We start from the raw sequence: 20,393 nt of genomic DNA, 5'->3' as shown, positions 1-20,393 counted from the left end.
AGGCATGGAGGAAATGGTTTGTTTCACTTTCTCTCATGTTTGATTTTGTTCAGTCCTAAAGTCGTTCTGTCCCAAATATAAAGCTACTTGCAACAAACCAACACCTCCAATTCTATCCCTTCCAAAAAACACTCTGCAAGTTTGAATACATTCTCATAAAAATCTAAGTGAATCAGAATTCTCATCCATCTTTGTGCATGTTATATCTTGATAACCACCTTCTTCTTTTTAAAAATGCCTTAGGGAAAGCCAGCTTCATATACTTGGTGTATATATCCTAGGCAAATGCCATAAATGCAGCTGCACATCTGGTTCTTGTCCAAATGCATTGTTTCTTGCTCTCACACAGTCCTCATTGCTCAGATGGCACAGATGACATCTTGCAACAACATGTGCCTGAAGCAATCCACATCACAAAAATCACAGGGACTCTTCTCATGCACCTCCCAGGTTTCAGAAAAGAGAATCGTTGTGTATTTGCACAAAATGGAGATGTATATTTTCTACAACTTGATAAAGAAAAAGAAAAACTTAGGGCACAATGACTTCCAGAGACCTCCAGCCATAGATATGACATTTTGTGAGTTGTAGTTTAAAAAGTAGCTTTTCCATGCTCTGTAACTTGTCAGACATTGGTCCATTATACCTAGGATTGCCTGATATTTGTTTTAATTGGTAGCACAATAAGGTGATTTTAGACTCTAGATGTAATGGTCTTAATACCACCACACTTGAGATAGTAATGTATATTTTTGTCACTTCAAATGAGGTACCTAATTCTCCTGTTATGTTTGGGAGAGAGGCCTTCATGCTCATTCTACTGAATAGGGCTCTACCTTAATGTCATCACTAATTTATATACTAGTTCTATCAGTATATGCTTGACCATTTATAAAATCCATTACAAAAAGTCTCTATCCTCAGGGATTTACAGAAAACCTGTAATCAAAGTACAATTTGGCACAGGGAAACAGAAGAGAGAGGACAATTTGTAATTCTTTCATTTACATGTATTTAGGATTAGTAGTCTATGTACTTGTAACTAAGAGTTACCAAGAGACTCAGGAAACACTGACCTTTCCCACACTAAAATGCCAAGCTGGTAGTACAGGAATTTGTGTGAGTACACACCTGTACCAGCTGGTTGTTCCAGAACGTGTCAAAGAAAGTAGTAGGAACAACCAATACAACACCTCACTGCCCCAGAAGCATCTGCGCCCTGGTTTAATTACAGTAAAGATGGGCCTTCTTCAGATATGACTCTTGGCTATAGTCCATGGATACAAGGTGTCTCGGGAGGCCGATTGTAGAAGTGGTCAAGCCACATCCATGTGTAAATCCATTGCTAATGTGAAACAGCACTGAAGTTCGGTTCACTAAAATGTATACAGTACAGACTATGGAAATCCTCACTGAGACATATTTGATCTGGACTTGCCATTTCACAAGTGAAATGTTGCCTGATACTGCTCTGAGTAAAAGTGGGCCTGAAGGAGCTGCAAAATGTGCCCTCTCACACCCTCCAACACTTCACGCATGAAAACCAGGACATGTGTGTGGAAGAAATACCAGAGTGTGGTCAAGATGAAAAAATATATATATTAATGAGGAGGAACAGACAAGCTACAAAAGGCTACATCCATTTGCTTTTGCCAGAGTTTGCAAAATTCTGCCCACTCCTTCCTCTCCCTTCTCCTGAGTTAACTGAATAGAAACTACTTCTGCACTTTGTTCTCATTTTGCAGCAAATGAAGTAAGCCAAGAACCAAGGGGGAAGTGGGAGGGGGACATTTTAAAAGCAGCTGAAAAAAATGGGATGCCAGAGGATTAATAAGGGATGTCCATTCCAAATCGGGACAGACATGCCCTCTTCCAGCACCTTGGTGTTCCCAACCAGCATGTGCCATTTCAGGCCATCACCTCATTCTGTCAGCCCTGGAACGCTTTCACACTATACACCTAGAGCAGCAAATTCCACTTCTAACTCCCAAATCCCTATGGAAGTCTAGTTCTTGTAGTTGGATGAGACCTTAGATATTTGTAATTGAAAATTCTGTAATTCTAAACAGCAAATCCCCCAATTCCATAGGATGTTGGCACAGCCGTTAAAGAGGAATCATAGTCCTGTAAGTTACTGTAACTATGAAGTGTGAAAGGGCCCCAGTGTTGCCTCCACCGAAGCTGTGCTTTTATACTTAAAAAGGAAGCAAGTATTACTGGGATGGCTTAAGTCATTAGCCTTTTTATCTCCTCAATTTCAGAATTGGGTGGGTGAAAATTTCACGTCAACTTGTTGTTGTTTTTTTAATCTAAATTTACCCCCCCAAAATTTAAAACCTGAATTTATCAAAATTTGCAAAAATCAAATGTGGGAGAAGTGAAACTGACAGATTTGAGCATCCTTACTTAGAGAAGCCAATGGCAGGGATGAGCCTATCAAGCTCCCACTATCATTGCTTGCTGGCGTGCTGTGATTATGCAAGGAGAAAGATGAGAAGTCTGAGGACAAGGACTTCTTTTTTTTTTAAATGTAATTTTGTCTTTCTACAGGCTGGATTCAATGACCTAAATTCAGGGATTTGCATCCCCCCCCGTCCACCCTCACCCCCTCCACCAAGTACACAAATGATGGGTTTGATCTGTTCAGCAGGATTAAATTCAGTCCGTTCAGGGATTCAATCTTCATCATTTCCATAGCGTCTCAGAACTAGTCACCTCTCTCCTCGCAAAAACATTCCTTAAGATAAGTGTGAGTGTGTGGAGATGTATATGCAGAGAGTACATGAGTCACTCGACCTGCAGGTACTAACTCCAACTCAGTGGGCCCAATTTTCATGACTAAATTGGCAATGCCGGCATGGAGCTGCAAGGATAAGTGAGGACACCTCTCACCTTCTTCATGCAGCAGCCTGACCACATGCAAACCTCCCTGAGATTTCTGACTGCTGAGTGATCGGTTGCAAATGCTGCATTTAGAGTAGCTACTCCTGGATCACTAGCAAAGAAGACAGTCGGAGACAGATATAACATATAGATGCTCTGATTAAAGATGCAAATTTAGAAATGAATTACCATCATTTAAATCAGGGATGGGAAACTTAAAGGCCTCTAAATGTTACTAGGCTGCAACTACTATAAACCCTCAGCATTTGCTATGCTGACTACAGGAGATGGGAATTGCAGTCTAAAAAGATTTGGACTTGCCCACCTCTGATTTGAACAGAAGACTTATCAAGGGCTTCCTTCCTGGCTCTGTGGGCATGGGTGCTCTTGCTGGGCACAGCATTCACCTGACACATTGGATTACTTTCTCCCAGAAGACTATGGGTTTGGGAGAAAACAACAGGACTGTGAGTAATAAGGATAAGGAGGTTGGACTGAATGGCCAAAGATACCCTTGTGGTATCTTCCAACTCTACGATTCTATGATTAATGCACCCCACACACTTAGGTCCTCTGAGAGGAATTTGCTGCAACCTTTCAAAACTAGGCTGTCTGCAACCACTCAGAAGACCTTTTCGGCTATCGCTCCCAGCTTATGGAATGGCCTGCCGGATGAGATCCGCCATATTACCACCTTAAACAGCTTTAAGAAAGTTGTTAAGACGGATCTCTTCCGGCAGGCCTTTCCTGAATAGGTGACCAGCCACCAAAAGAAAACTTAATTTGTTGACCCCTGATCTGCCTACAGTTACTGTTTATTAGTTATTATTGTTATAGTTTTAAGTATGTTTTAAATTATAAATGGTTTAATTGCGTTTTAAGGGGTGGGTGGGTTTGGGGTTTATGTTACGGAATATACTTTTAATGTTGTAAGCCGCCCCAATTGCGTGCGCAGAAGGGCAGGATAAAAATAAGTTTTATTTATTTATTTATTTATACATACAAGCATACAAATAACACTACTATCCTTCTTATCATGCCACCCTCTTCCCATCATCCTTCTTCGGAGTCCCATTACAGCCCTTGTGACTTGGCATCTGCTGAAGATTTAGCAGATTTTGAACGGTTAGATGGCTAATGTTTTAATCGGCTCTTTAAAAAAATTAATCTACTACATATGTGCTCATACAAGAAAAAATATGTCCAGAGTTTGAGCCAAGAGAGTAATGAACACATGATGGTGCAGTCACAACCTGTTAGTTATATACAGCGTGAAAGAAGAATACAAAAGGCAAGTGACTGACGCAAAAAAAGCAGGTTCGGTTTTGCCACCAATAGAGCCCTCCTGCCCACTTTCTTCCTTTCTTGGCTCATTACCTGTGACAGGTGCTTTTGTTACTGTTGTGCCAAGTGATTGAAACCGTATCCTTCAGATGCTTGATGCCCAGATAAATCACACTGAAAGGGGAGGGGAAATTTCTCCTCTTACCTAATACTAGGTAGTCAGGGACACACAAGAAAGCTAATAAATTGTCCAAAGACTGAACAATAACAAAAGGAAGTACTCACTATTGATTCAAGAGCTATTTTTAAAAAAGAGTAGCAGCAAACAAGCTCAACAAGAACGAGTCTGTTCACACACAGAGCAAGCCAGAATTGCTAAGAAGTCTAGTTTATCTGAAGGACCGCATCCAGTATGATTCGACTGTAATGGTGACAACAGCAGCAGACGACCATGAGTTGTATGTTGACCATTCTTGTAGCATTCCTCCATAGTCCACTTCCAGCAGAATTGCGCTGGGGGACTTAGAGATTCCTAGAGACAACATCTTAATTAAAACCACAAATAATCAAATCCAGAAATGTCAAAGCCGCAAATGTGGAGAGCCAGCTGTATTGCTGAAGGCGAAGGTAGGTGGCTAAATTGTTAAGCATTCTTTAAACATGTTTAAAAGACCCTGGAAATTAAGGTGGTTCTCCCCTGCCTCAACTGTCTTTACAAAACTTTTATTTAAAAAAATACTTGTAAAACCAGGGGGACTCAGGTGGTGGTGAATGGGAGGAAAACAAACAAACAAACTCATTCATTCATTCATTCATTGCAGGACCACAAATGATGGGCAGTTTGCATTTTACCTTTGAGGCACTTGACACAAAACCTGATATCAAACCTCTTACCATTTTCTCAAATGGCGTGAACCAAGGGTCTATACAAATGTTGAACACAGCAGCCATCTTCAGTCTTACTGGCTGCGTCACCTGGCAAGCCTTCAGGGAGATTCAGAATAGGGCCTTCTTTGCTGATGAAGGTCAAGCTGACACAAGCGTTTGATCCGACATCTGACATATATAGGGCAGCCCTCTAGCTGGCCCCAGGCACTCTTTCACCAGAAGTTGGCCCTGCCAGACACAATTTTCTTTCCTAGCATCTAAACTTTCAAACGCCATAATCTGTAAGGTAACACAGTTCAGCTTTAGTGTCCAAGAGAGTTGGACAGCTTTAAGTAGCTTAGATTTTGGCCACAGGAAACCATGACTGGCCCTGGCAATTCTAGAAGTTGGTGAGTACAAAGAGGCATTTAACCATCCCATGCAACTTGCATCCTACTTACGTTCTTACATGAGTTATTGAGTTCTCAGACTGGAGCCTGCAGGGTCTACTCGGAGGAGCATATGAATCAACAAAGGGAGATGTTAAAAAATCTGCCTAGTTAAGTATGATTTTTCAGAGCAGAGCTGCATGTTTTTCCAGATTTCTGCAGTTGTAGAAACACCTGGGGACACTACCATTTTTAATTTACTTCTTACCAGTGCAGCCCAATCTGGAAAATCAAATCAATCCATCTGGAATATTATTTTATTATATAAAATAATAATAATAATAATAATAATAATAATAATAATAATAAGCAATGGCCTAATCAGCTGCAAATGCTCCAACAAACTGTGATCCAACAAATTCTAAAGGGTACCAAGCAAGAGAAAGTTTGAATCTTCACAAGGTGTAATGGATGCATGGAGGGCAAGTGTTTGGACCTGGGTAGTATTTCACTGTATGAGAAGAACTGTGTTCCAAACAAATCCCCAAGTGTCAGAGGATATGTGTCTATCAATTAAACAAGGTCCAAACTGTTTCAAGGATTGTACTTGAGATATATGATATGAGCCTGCTTGAGCTTCAAGATCTTCAGGGGAGGAACTTTTCTTTATCCCACTACCTTCACAGGCAAACCAAGCACAAGGAAAGCCGGAAAGGACCTTCTCTGTGGCTGCTCCGTACTTTGGACCTCTCTTTCTAGGGAAGTTAGGATGTGCAAAGTGAAAACCTTTCTCTTCCAGTAAACATTTGGTAACCGATTATTAATTAGAGAAGAGCTTTTTATAGAGTTTTATAGAGTTGGTTTTAAATGATTTTAATTATGTTGTTTCAACTATGATATGGTTTTAACACTTTTTTTTATTGTAATTTTCAGCTGTTTGTAAGTCACCCTGAGTCCCATTTGGAGGCAAGGGGAGGTTCTAAATAAAGGAAAGCATGCACTGAATAAGAACTGTATTCATTTAAAATATATAAACACGGAAGCACAGCCAGGGATAAACTCTTACCTGCCTATAAGTCTCCAGTAAACTGATGGCAAGGAGCCAGTATATTTGCCATCCCAGGGAACATGGCAGCCTAGTCCAGATGTGAGATCTTTAAGCACCTGGCTCAGATAAGGAGGATGGGATCAGCTGTGCTCCATCTGTCACTAAAAAAAGTACATGGGGCCAATTTTCAGTTTTTCTCTATGTGTGTGGTGTGGTGTTTAGTTAACTCAAAAGCAAGACAAACCTTTATTTGGATTCAGACTCAGAATTACTTGCTTGCCCTCAACATCTACCAAGCCTCATATAACTACAGTGAAAACAAACATATGAGGTTAATTGAATGGTTTGGTAACAGAAGTCACAAGAACCTGTTTCGATTTGCAAGCCAGTTTGTGTCCCAATTTTGGGGGAAAAGTGGATATGATTAAACATAAGAATTATTATTCTTTGGGACTATAACTTCCTGAATCCTCCACTGTCTAGGACATTCTGGGAGTTATAATCCCAAACAGTAACATGACCAAGCTATCTCTATAACATTGGGACATACTTCCAGTCTCCATCTTGCTGGCTTGATTTGGTTTTGCAGATAGCGTGTTACTGACATACCTCTCCTCTGGAAAGAGGAACAGGTTGCTGTCCTGATGCCACTTCTTGCCTGACATAAAAACTAAGAACACATTAGTCTTGCATTAGCCTTGAATGACCACCCTTATCTCCCACTGTGTCTTTCCAGTGACTTAGGGTAAAGCCCAGCTGGACACTTGATCCTTCATGATAAGGAAGCAGACAGACCAAGAGCCTTTTAGAAAAAGTCAACTAAGCCCCCAAATGGACACTGCCTTATCAGGACCATCTAAGTAGCTCAAGATAAATCTTGATGATGAACCCTTTCTTCTCTCCAATCCAGTGGTAACTCTAAAACCCAAACTGTGTTTTTAAAAAAGATATTTTTCTTTTACAAGTACATTTGCCACAATAGCTCTATTCTCAAGCATGTATTTTGTCTTGTTCATACATCCTAAGTGTGAACTGGATGGGACAGACTTTGCACTAGCTTTCCTAAGTAAGGAAAAATCCATCACCAGTTGCCCCTGTTGACAAGTTAAGCCAGGGCTGGGCAATTGTAGCTCTCTATATGTTGTTGGACTGCTTATGCAACATTGCCAAACATGAAAGGTGATGGGAGCTGAAGTGTAACAATATCAGAAGAGCCAGAGTCCTCTTTCTCCATTTAAGTAATGGTTAGTGCTAGATATGCTGGATTACATGTCTCAAAAATTCCTAACCACTGGCCATGCTAGCCAATGTTTCTGGGGGTTGAAGTTTTAACATTATCAGGAGCACTACTTTGTTTACAGGAAAATCTAATTTATCTTAATTTCATCAGTCCTGATACTCTTTTCAATAAACTACTGCCTACTGTTGTAGTTTGTATCCATTGCTCCGGGCCCTATTCTCTGAAGCAGCAGAAAACAAGCTTGCTCCATCCTCAATATGACACCCCTTCAAATATTTAAATAGGGCTATCATATCACTTCTTAACTGTCTCTTCTCCAGGCTAAACATCCCCAGCTCCCTAAGTCTCACAGGGCATAGTTTCCAGACCCTTCGCCATTTTGGGTGCCCTCCTCTGGACATGCTCCTGTCATTCAGAATGGCTGGTGCCAAGTCTCAGAGATCCAGAAAAGTGTAAATTTGGAGAACATCTCTGAGGATCTATCTCTTAGATACACCACCTTCTGGCCTCCTGTCAGAGTATTCAAGGACACTTCTAAACCAGAAAACAATGCACTGTCATCAAAAGGCAAGGTCTAAAAATGCCAACTCAGCTGCAAGAGACCCATGGCAACTGCTTACGGGCATCCCATAGGGAAAGAAACTCCTTGCCCTTAGTCACAGCAGTCATCATCTCATTTCCCTGCTCCAAGTACATGAAAGGAAAATAGCATCCTAGGCAATCCACACCAACAAAAAACTTCAAACAAGTGTGTGCATTGGAACATTGGAGAGGGGCTGTGAAATTTTAATGCTTGGTCTACAGTTCCCAGATACCAGAGGATTCTGGGTATTGCAATAAAAGAATAACTTTCCAAGGTCTGACTTTACTTTAAATATACATATGGGCATGCAGTGAAGGGGCACTACATTTTCTCCCTCTGAAAAGTTTACTCCCATCACTTTTGTCCCTTCCTAGTGCCATTACTGGAAATGGGCTAGGAAAGGAGAAACACATTTCAGGCAGAAGTCAGAGTAACTTTGCCTGTCTCTATTCTTGTATGTTTAAACTACATTCCTCGATGCTCAACTGACCTTTTAAGCTACTGCAATGGTAAAGACCAAAGGAAAATATATCTGGGGAAGAATTCATATTTGTGTGGGGTCGGGAGGAGGGGAAGAGAAGCAATGCCTTCCTCCCCATCACCAATGCTAATGCTATACCTCCGCTTTGCACACAAGTGGGGAAAAGCACATGTTCATCACCATTAGATCTGCCAGTTCAAGACTGTTCCATGCCCTGAATTTTCAGTGTCCAAACTTGAAACTTAGAGATGGCCCCTGAACATGTAATTAACCATTATACTTGAGGAGCAGTGGCATTCCAGGGGGGATCGTACCAGGTCACCCCTTAAGAACAGATCCTCAAACATAGTTTTTTGTGGGATTTTCAGGCTATGTGGCCATGTGGCCATGTTCTAGAAGAGCTTATTCCTGACGTTTCACCGGCATCTGCAGCTGGCATCTTCAAACATTTGCCTTTTGGCAGAAGCAGAAATGCTGAAGAGATGGTGTGAATGACAAACTGATTTTTTAATTTAAAAAAAAACAACAACCCATTATTTAAATACATCACATTTAACAAATTCTCACTTTAAACATGTGAAACTGTGTATACGTAAATACATTGACATTGTAATTTAAAAATATAATTTTCATTGTGCCACTGGTTTATGTCCTAACTATTACCATTACATTCAATGATAGATGGGAATTACAATTTATGAGTAACATTAGTACAAAAAACACTAAGGATTCTGTATGTTGTGGTACAGGAGGTGGTCAATGAAGGGGCGACACCATGAGTTACCGCACAGGATGACACCAACCCTGGTGACACCACTGTTGAAGAGATAGGATAAGGAACATTTAATCTGGTCGACTTGCTTCTAGCCTGAAGGTGGATGCAGAATAGAGCAGAGGGACACCACAACCACTGGGAGGGGAAAAGGGAAGTAACTAATACCCCTTGGAAAGTCTTTGCAAATTGCATCAACCAAATAATGAATCCTTGCAAACAGAAGCAAGCTACTACTCAGCCTTTTCCTGTTGCCCAAAGCTAAGTCCTTCAAAATAAGAGAATCTGCACAACTATCTCATGACTGGAGAAGACCCATAAAAACTTGAGTCTCAGGGCCAAGCTCCGAAATCTGGCAACACGAATGACCCCCATTCTAATTTTATCCTCGGCAAAACTAACCCTAAGAACACAGGGGCAGAGAGGGCTGGGGAAATGATAATTGTGCAAAAAGTGAAGAGGAAGAGAAATGGGAAATGGGAATCATCTAATTAGTGTCAAAATGTACTAAACAAAACCATCAGCCTTCTTGCTCTGCTGCATCTGAGACAATTTTAGAAGAGGCATTCTTGGTTTTAAAACTGAAAACCTACCACCACCACCCCACTACACACACTCTCCCATAATATCACAAATACTGGACTTTTGGCATTTCACAGCACAACCATAATTCTGGACCATAGTTGTCCAATCAGATATTCCCCTCGATAAGCTATTAAACATTTGGGAATTAAAGGATGAAGGCGGATTTCATTTGGTGACCTCACTCTATGGGATTAACATGATCATGCCATGTGAAACTGAGACAGAAATTAAACCAAGGGAACCACACTCTCCCTTCAGTTTCCATCTTAGTCTGATGGATCTTTCCTGGTACATGAATGTGTCCTTGATTGCAAGTTTTCCAAGGAAGAGGGAGGGAGAACAGTCTATCAAAGATGGAGACTAAAGGTTATTGTGTGTATGCGCATTTCTCCAGGGTCGATAACTACGTTATTAGCTTTTCTAGCAGAAATCAGAGTTGCCCATTCCTGACTCAATGCTGAGAGAGAGAGAGAGAGAGAGGAAAATAAAGCAATGTGGATTGTTTGTGAGCTGGGACTATTTATAAAATTAACAGATATGAGTTGGCCTTAAGCGCAGTGCTTGTTGAGAAAGTCCCTTGTTGCATTTCTCACGACCCCAGGGCAGGAGGAACTTTTAGACTCAAGAGAGCAGAAATTCATGGAAAAAAATGGCTTTTCTGGAATACATAGGAGTCAGATGAGTTGCTTTTAATTCTCACTGTGACAAATGAAGAGGGGGAGTCTATTTTAAAATAAGCACAATAATAAGTTGTGATTGCCAATGGGGTTTGGATGTAGAAGGCGATTGGCAAGAGAACTGAATACTATTATAGTAGCATTGTTCCATCACTTTAACTGCTATGGTTCCATCCTATGGCATCCTGGGACTAGGGAGAGGTAATTAGAGTCCTTAGTCAAAGAGCTCTAGTACCGCATGAAACTACATGCCCCAGGATTCCATGGGATGTTGCCATGACAGTTAAAGTGGAATTACAGTGCTATAACAGTGTAACATGACAGGGGCAAGAATAGAAGACATATGTGGCAGTTTTTTGCAATTGTGCTCCCTCAGTTTTTGTCCCCTTTCTTTTAAAAACAACAACATATTTTTAAGTGTTATGAACAATAACAGTCAACATCTATTCTCTATCATCATGCTATTACTGGTAAGTAACAAAGCATTTCCTTTAAATCTTTTTGTCCCTATAAATTTGCTTCAATCCAGTGAAGACTGAGGGGAAAGGGATGCAGCATATATTACTCCCCCACTGTCTTTGACATGGATTAGACTGAACAAAGCCTAGTAATACAGAAAGCGGTGGAGTCTGACTGCAGAAGCTGCACATATAGCAAGATGATCAAGGCAACGGAGAACTGAAATCTTATCATCACAAAGTATGTTACAGTAGGCTTCAAAGCAAACAGAGCAGAAGAAACAAGTGATGATGAGTGGAACTGCACAATTCACTTATCCATTGACAGCAAAGTCAACACTAGAGTGTGAGATGTTGAACACTGATCCAACAGCAGCTGTTTGCACTTAGAGGTGGAGACAGATGCCATGTGAGAGACTTATGAAAAATGTTTGATACACCAAGGTTCAGTGGTTAGATTTTAGAGCACTAGGACCCAGTCCTGAACATCTAAGGAATAAGCAAATCAGAATCTGTATTGAAGATGATACTTCTCTTGGATTACACAGATTCTTAGAATAGTTATTTGGTTATCTAACAAACAGATCAATAGATGAATCCCATTTTGGGGGGGAAGTGAGATGTAAATTCAATTAAAAAATATAAGTAGTGTTAAGCACTAGGAAGCTGGCAGCAGCCTTGCTGTCCTTGAACCTTCTCACAGAGTACAATCCTTAGCATTATTTACTACTGGCTAGATTCCAACCACTCGGTTTAATATTACAGGTAGAAGTTGTGGAGTGGGGGAATAGATCAAGAAGTCATCCAAGTAGATCACGACGAAGCGGTCCAGGTAGTCCTGGAAAACATCATTGACGAAGTGCTGGAAGACAGCGGGGACATTGCACAGGCCGAAGGGCATCACAGTATACTCGTAGTGCCCATACCTCGTCTGGAAAGCTGTCTCCCATTCATCGCTGGCTTGGATCCTCACCAGATTACAGGCCTCTTGGAGGTCTAGCTTGATAAACACATGCACATGGCTCAACTGCTCTAGAAGCTCCAGGATAAGGGGCAGCGGGTATCGGTTCCAGATCGTAATCTTGTTCAATGCCCGGTAGTCGCTGCATAGCTGGAGTTCTCCACACTTCTTGTGGACAAATAACACGGGAGCCCCAGCAGGAGATGTGAATGGGTGGATGAAGCCATTACTTCTCTAGGAAGTCCCTCAAGGCTGCCAACTCTGGCCCAGATAGGGAATAAATCCACCTCATGGGATAGAAACCCCTGTCTCAGCCTCCTCCATGACTTCAGAGTCTGAGGGCTCATACAGACAGGCCAAAATAAAGCTGCTTCGGGTCACTTTGGAGGTATGCTGTTTAAATGATGCATGTGTCCTAAAAGTCCAGAAGCCACGGCAAAGCTGCATTCTGTTCCTTAGGACTGGAGTGTGGCTTTGGCACGGCTTCCGGACTCTTAGGACACATGCATTATTTAAATAGCATACCTCCAAAGTGACTCAAAGCAGCTTTATTTTGGCCTGTCGGTACAGGGCCTGAGTCCTCTGACTGTGCCTCTAAGTCAGGCCCAGGGCAGTCCATGACAAGGACTTGAGTTCTGCCTCCGCTATAGTTGAGGTGGTGGGTTCTATAAGCATAAACAACTGGCTTTCCCTTCTACATGTTTTCATTGGTTTCTGTCCTATAATTTTTCTTTTTAAAAGTTCTGACATGCTTGAAAACCTATAGCAGTTAATGAAGCTAGAGAAGTATTCATTATATTGCTGGTCTAGAAAAACAGGCTCATTGCAAAACTCACACTTCTGTTTCCAGGGTAGACACGAATCCTGTCTCATTGAGGCTCTTGCTTTATTTATGCCAGAAATGGAGTGCCTCTAGCCCATGGGCTTAATATAGACCCAAATCTCGATTACCAGCCTCCTGTGGTTCTTATCTCCAGTTACTGATCAGAGATATGGCATTTTACTTCCTTCCTCCTATTCTGCATTGAGGGTCTAAAAAGCACCCTTTGGTGGCTCTGAGGTACGGTCACTGATGTGTTTCACCAGAATCAGTTTTATCCATGCTTAAGACTTGCCAATATGTAAGGCTCAAATCTCTCCATTGCTCTCCCCTCTCCGCTGCCTGCTTAGTTTGGAATGCTACAATAGCATCAGAGCTGGAAATAAATACAAAGCCCTATCCAACCATTCCCTTGAGAGGAATTCCTTTTAAAAGTCAAAAAAAATTCCAGCATCATGTTTTACAGTAATTATTTCCATCTCCTTTTAAAGCTATCAGGGTATTTCCACTTCCTTTACAGAGAGGCTGTTCTGAAAATGCAAACAACACATGCGTCAAATGTTGTATGTCACGTAGAGCTGGGGAACGAAGCAAAGATTACAGAAAGGAAGAGAAACAAGAAAGGGCAAGTTTTGTTTATGAGATGGCCTAAGTGGTCAGTTTAATAGTCAAACTGTTATAGAGGGAACAAGGTAAATAGTGCAAGGACCCAACATTGGGAGGGAAAAACCTCAACAGAGGCAGGTGGATGGGGTCATAAACGCCTCTACACTAATGCACAGAGCTTGGGAAACAAACAAGATGAACCTGAACTCCTAGCACAGCAAACCAAATACGGCATAATAGGTGGGATCAATCTCATGATTGGAATGTAGCAATAGATGGGTATAACCTTCTTAAGAAAAATAGGCAAAACAAGAAGAGAGGAGTAGCAGCATTATATGTCAAGGCTGTTTACACGTGTGAAGAGATTCAAACTTAAACCTCCAAAGAAGTAGACTTGACCACACTTTGAGGCAGCATATTCCACTGTTGAATAGCTCTTGTCAGCTAGGTCTTCTTAATTGCTCCGTCTCCTATTCTCTGGAGCTGCAGAAAACAAACATGCTCCATCCTCAACATGACACCCCTTTAAATACTTAAACAGGGCTATCATATTACCTCTTAATCATCTCTTTTCCAGGCTAAACATACCCAGTTCCCTAAATCACTACTAATAGGGCATGATTTCCAGACCTTTCACCCAGAACTGGACAAAGCATTCCAAGTGAGGTCTGACCAAAGCAGAATACAGTGGTACTATTACTTTGCTCAATCTCGACATTATACTTCTATTGATGCAGCCTAGAATCACTTTGGTTTTTTATCTGCTGCATTACATTATTGACTCATGTTTAACTTGTGGTCTACTAGAACTACTAGATCCCTTTTACATGTACTGCAGTCAGACTTAACATGTGAAAACATTTGGTTCAGTCTGTGCATAACTTTAACTTTTTCTTCGGAGTTCAAAGTGAAAGTTTACAGTAAGAACTCATTGATCTTTCAGATGCCAACTCTTATTACCAAATATTAAAAAATGAACCGGATCAAAAGTCATTATTTTCTATACACAATGTTTTCTTACTCAAGACTAACAAATGGGTATAATTGGTTTTAATTATCTACAGTTGCCACCTATGATAATAATGTTTGCCATTTGTCCCAGAAAACCTGGAAAATCCCAGATTGAAGAGACTAAAAAATTCTTGGCTGGGTCAGCTGAAGTAGTAAATCTTGGATTTCTCCTTTGTCGCATGGATAGGTTAAAATGTGATAGTTGCGATAAATCAGGAAAATGTGCAGGAAGACTGGCGTTGGTGCAAGCCTTATTCTGCCCTGCAGGCTCTGGTTGCTACTACACATGGGCAGCATTGCCACCTTCTTCCATTCCCTCTCTGCTTCCTCCAACAGACCCAGAAGGCAGGAAAGAAAGGAAGGTGATCAGAGATGGCACTGTGTTGTGTGTTAATTGTGTTGGCGGCTTGAGCCTAGGATTAGGCAGTATGGTGGAACTTTGCTTCCAAACAGCCTCAAGAGAGCAAAGGGAGTCCTATTATTCTCTGGGGTTGCTTGAAAGCCTCCCTCTCTTTACAACAGCTATTTGGGGGGGGGGGGGGGAGGAATAAGAGCTCTTAGCTTGGTACTGGCGTTGAAATATAATGGTAGAAAAAGTCCAATGATTAATGTGTCAAATTTGTATTACAATGTAAATTAATAACATGCATAAATTCAAAATTTGCATAATATGCAAATTAAACGCCCAGATATGAGGGACTAGAGCACGGCAACTCTATATTGGAATGACCTGAAAGAGATATCTGAAGCACCATGGCTGGCCCTACCACCACAAAGAATGAGGCAACTGCTTCGGCTGGTAGGGGCTGGGAGCTGGCATTGATACAGCCATTCGACATGAGCCACTTGGCCGTTCCTATTTGTCGAAGGGGAGTTATCAATGGAAAACAAAACGTCCTCCAGGGATAAACACTGGAGCAAAAAGAAGCTGGGATACTGTGGCTGAGCATGGAAAATGCGCATCTTCACTCCTGCACATGAGTAGCTCAGCGCCAGTGCAGGGCTTTGGCAAAGCAAAAAAGTGAAATATGACAACTCCAATGGATGTAATTACAACAGAAACAAAATAGACAGTCTATTGGGGGCGTGGGGAGAAGGCAGTGAAGGGGGCATGTACAAGGGGCTTCCATAACATTACTTTGCCAATGTACCACTTGGCACACCAGTGCACCATTGCCTTATACCGGCAGAGCATTGCAGGTGTGGCTGTGTGGCCAATCAAAGGGATGGCCATCCAAAGGAATGGCATCTGGGTGGGACGTGGGAGGTAATTGGAGATTGCAGGTGGTGTGTTTGTGTGACAATTCATGTGCATGGTGGGGAGGCTTGAAGCCGCACCATGCGGTCTGCCCATGGACAGTGGGACAGCATTTTCCTGCCCGTCTGCTCCATCTTGTAGCTGTGTGCCCAATCCTAAAGTGAACTTATGCCCGTGGGGTGTGCTGAGATTAAGTCTGTGTGATCTGCCCAACATCCCCCATAGGGAGACCAGAGTTCAAATCCCTCCTTAGCCACGGAAACCCATTGGGTGACCTTGGGTAAGTCACACTTTTGCAGCCTCAGAGGATGGCATGGGAAAGCCTCCTTTGAACCAGTTCTGCCAAGAAAACTGTATGATGGGTTTGCCTCAGGGTCAGGAATAAGTCAGAAATTACTTGCACACAACAGCAGCCACATGTGCTACCAAAAAAGGAGATGTGGAGGAACAGAATGGATGGCAAGAAACAAATGGGAACGCTCTTTCTGTGACATAATTATGAGCCAAAGGCCTGCCTGAATAAAAAGCTCTTTGCCTGCTGCTGGAAGGAAAGGAGAGAGAGGAGCCCAAACAAATCTCTTGCAGCAGGGAATTTCACAGCTTGGGAGCAGCCACAAAGAAGGCTCTCTCCTGTGCCCTGCACTCTGTGGGTGTCAAAACTATGCATCTGAGGAAATAGATTGATGTCCATGAAAACTCAGGCTAAAATATAAACCAATTAGTCTTAAAGATGCTCTAGATTCCTGCCCCGTCCCCAGCCGCCACTGCCTTTCCCCTTTTCAAATCAACCACTCTCCCATCCATTAAAGTCCAACACTCTTAACCATGACACCACATTGCCTTTCATCAGGCTATGGATCTATGGCAGAAACATGGGATCTGTGGGCATTTAGAATCACCTAGCCCCTTTTGGCCACTGCTACATGACACACGGTCGACAACCGTGTAAGAATAAAGTGGTAGAATCCAAAAGCAGAAGCATGTTCCTCTGGAAAATCAGTAGCACCTTCCTCAGATGCATTGAAGAAGTCGCCTCAAATCTACGAACACTCATGCTACCAACTTTTTGCTTTCAGTCAGTCTCAAAGGTGCTGCAAGATCCATTTTGGACAAGAACAAAGTGTGTGCCTGTATGCTTATAACTATGCATGTTTATTAGGTTATGCATATGTATATCGTACATCCATATGTGTGTCTATGGATATAATTTGCACACACACACACACATATATATATATATACAGTACAGTGGACCCTTGTTATCTGCTGGGGTTTGGTTCCAAGATCCCCCGTGGATAACAAAATCTGTGGATGCTCAAGTCCCATTAAATACAATGTCATAGCAAAATGGTGTCTCTTATTAAAAACATGGAAAATCAAGGTTTGATATTTGAAATTTATATGTTTTTTTGGAACATTTTCAAACCGTGGATGCTTGAATCCGTGTATAAAAAATCCATGTATAAGAAGGGCAGACTGTATACACATACAGGTACACAGGCTGGCAGCACACTTGGCCTAGTGGTTAAGGACGGGTCCTTGTGATCTTCTCACTGGGAGTTCAACTCCCGACCCATATTTTCAGAGAGCCAGAGCAGCAGTGGAAGAAGAGCATTGGGCTGCAATTCTGGAGGCCATGGTTCAATAATTCCCCACACAGCCATGGAAATCCACAGGGTGCCCTTGAGCAAGTCACACTCTCTCAGCCTCAGAGGAAGGCAATGCACACATAGAGTCATCACAGAGTTGGAAGAGACCCCCAAAAGGGCCCTGATCCAGCCCAACCCCATCCTGCCATGCAGGAACTCTCCATCAAAGCATCCCCAACAGATGGCCATCCAGCCTCTGCTTAAAGACCTCTAAGGAAGGTGACTCCACCACAATCTCTGAGGAAAGAGTGTGTTCCACTGCCGAACAGCCCTTACTCTCAGGACGTTCCTCCTAACATTGAGGTGGAATCAATCAATCAATCAATCAATCCATGTTTATTGATTAGCTCATGGCTCGTCTCAAAATACCACATAGCCAAACAGAACTCTACATAAAAGGTTAAATAAAAAGAACCTAAGGATAAAACGTCCAAGAGTGTGAGTACAATAGACAATACAACAAGGACCCCAAAAAACTTGTACAACTCTCTGTATAAGAACTCTAAATAAAACGAATATCAAAAAGGAATGAGTAAATGAAAGATATAAATGCAATAGTCAAGTGAGGCACGAAGTAGAGTAAATGCATCATGCATGGTGAGTCTTCATCACCCCATTCATTCGCCCCAATCAGCCCCAGAAAAGTTGGTCTCAGATGCATTGATGCAGAGCTGTAACGAGAGACACTCTTTGGGACCAGGTTTGGGAAAGCCCCAGAGCCCCTCTCCTCACTCACTCACCCAGGAAGGCTGCCAGCCCCAGCGCCAGAGGCAGCGGCTCCATGGCTCCGCTCCACAGACGCAGAGAGAGAGAAAGGAGGCTCCGGAGGCAGAGGAACAGAGGCAGCGTCAGGTGCAGCGCAGGCAGCGAGTGAGGAGCCGCCAGGGAGGGGCCGGCTCAGGTGGAGGGGCGGGGAGGGGGCGGTCCCCGGGGAGAAGGGGCCAATCAGGTGCCGAGGGGGAGGGGCCCACAGGTGGGGGCGGAGCCAACAAGGGAGGGAGGGATCCCACCCAAGTCCAAGTTCAAAAGCAAACTTTTCAAATAGATATTTTATAGCTATTTTAAACTATATATATATATATATAAAACATATATATATATATACATACACAATATATATATATGTATATAAACACACACACATATATATACACTATATATATAAACTTATATGTATACACACAATATATATATGTATATAAACATATATATACACACAATATATATATATATATAAAACATATATACACACAATATATATATATATATACATACATATATAAACACACACACATATGTATATATATATAACATATATATATAACAAAATAAACATAAACACACATATATATAATATAAAATATAAATAAAACTTTATATATATATATATATATATATATATATATATATATAGTGTATATATAGATACAATACACACACACACACACACACACCCCTTGTCTTCCTGGGTGGTCTCCCACCCAACTACTAACCAGGGCTGACCCTGCTTAGTTTCCAAGATCAGAAGGGATCTGGTGCCTTTTGGGTGTTTAGGTTCATCTCACTAGCTTTTCTTCTCACTCTTTTCTTCTACTCCATCAAATAAAAATGGCAAGTGATAAGCTGCCTTCTCTTTATTGCTCTCTGCCCACATTGTTTTTTGATGGAGGACTGTTTTGTGCAGCTGTGTCCTCAGTCTATCAAGTTTGTGCCTAAAATAAAGATAGAGAGGAAAGCAAAAAATCTCACTCCGCTATTAAAAAACAAAGACACTCGGATGCAAAGCCCCAAACTGATGCTGTTTGCAGTTCTTATGTCCCCCAAATGAGAACATTTTGATGTTTCATTTACTGGCCTTTAATTTTGCTTCAAAAATAGCAGCAATCGATTTAAATTAGTTCTTTGAGAAAGAAAGGAAGAGAAAAACAGGAGAAAAACCTTCAGAATCCACTCTCCTCCGAGGCACTCTATTCTCCAACAGCTCTTTCAGTAACAAAGGCCATGCATAGAAATTGAAAATATGATGACATGGGAAATCCCAACTTCAGTATTCAATGATATATTCACACTTCAGGATCTTGTCTAGTTTGTTCTGAAGTTACAGAACAGCAAATCTCACCAGCTGTCACCAGTACAGTAAAGAAAGAGTGGTGTTAGGGCTTGCAGTCCAACAACATCTATTCTATAAGGCCATGACTTTTATTTTATGCATTTTTAAAAAACATTTATATCCCACTTTTCTCCCAATAATGTGACTCAAAGCGGCTAATAACATATTTAAAACCATACAAAAGTCAAAATAAAAGAAAATTGAACTGCCGTTCTTTGTTGTGTGTGGTGTAGGAATCAATTCCCATTCTTTCCCTGTTGTTCCTACCTCTGGTACCAAATTTTCTGTTAAAATAAAACCCTCGATCACATGCACTTTATTAACAAACATATACCTGTATTTGTCTTTGCAAACAAAGAATTGAGTCCACATTCAACATTACTTCTGATAAGATTTCACCCAACAGGCACCAATAAATGTTCAACTCCAGTGATTTCATCTCCAAATGCTCTCTGGGAAAAGTATTATAACAGCCTGGCTTGAATCCTGTTGTTGTTCCTAGGAGATCAATAGATTCCTGATCCTAGTTGCTGTTGGTCCTATTAGAATCCTGTTGGTTCTAGAGAGTCAGAGTAGACTCATTGGATTTATCTACATGTTGATTCACTATTCAATAATTGAATTTAATGAAGTTACTCAAGACTAACCAGTAGAAGTCAGGCTTTGTTTTCTTCAACATCACTTGGCATAAAAATAAATGTTGGACATTTA

General features: G+C 41.5%; 1 protein-coding gene across 2 annotated transcripts in view; it reads right to left on the bottom strand.

Moving 5' to 3' along the window:
* Window positions 1-20,193, bottom strand: part of ESAM (endothelial cell adhesion molecule) — a 50,968-nt gene extending 30,775 nt beyond the window's left edge. Inside the window, exon 1 of one of the 2 annotated variants that reach the window (XM_042476766.1) lies at window positions 20,017-20,193. Coding sequence is in view for 1 of the 2 variants with exons in the window: in XM_042476765.1 (XP_042332699.1) it covers window positions 18,313-18,355 (43 nt within the window). In the remaining variant the exon portion in view is untranslated. Of the gene's footprint in view, window positions 1-18,312; window positions 18,425-20,016 lie in introns of those variants that run through there. The other variant, XM_042476765.1, reaches the window with a different exon arrangement.
* Window positions 20,194-20,393: the final 200 nt, after the last annotated feature.

Source organism: Sceloporus undulatus, chromosome 6 (genome assembly GCF_019175285.1).
Source record: "Sceloporus undulatus isolate JIND9_A2432 ecotype Alabama chromosome 6, SceUnd_v1.1, whole genome shotgun sequence".
Taxonomy (NCBI): domain Eukaryota; kingdom Metazoa; phylum Chordata; class Lepidosauria; order Squamata; family Phrynosomatidae; genus Sceloporus; species Sceloporus undulatus.
This window is presented reverse-complemented; position numbering and strand designations above follow the sequence as displayed.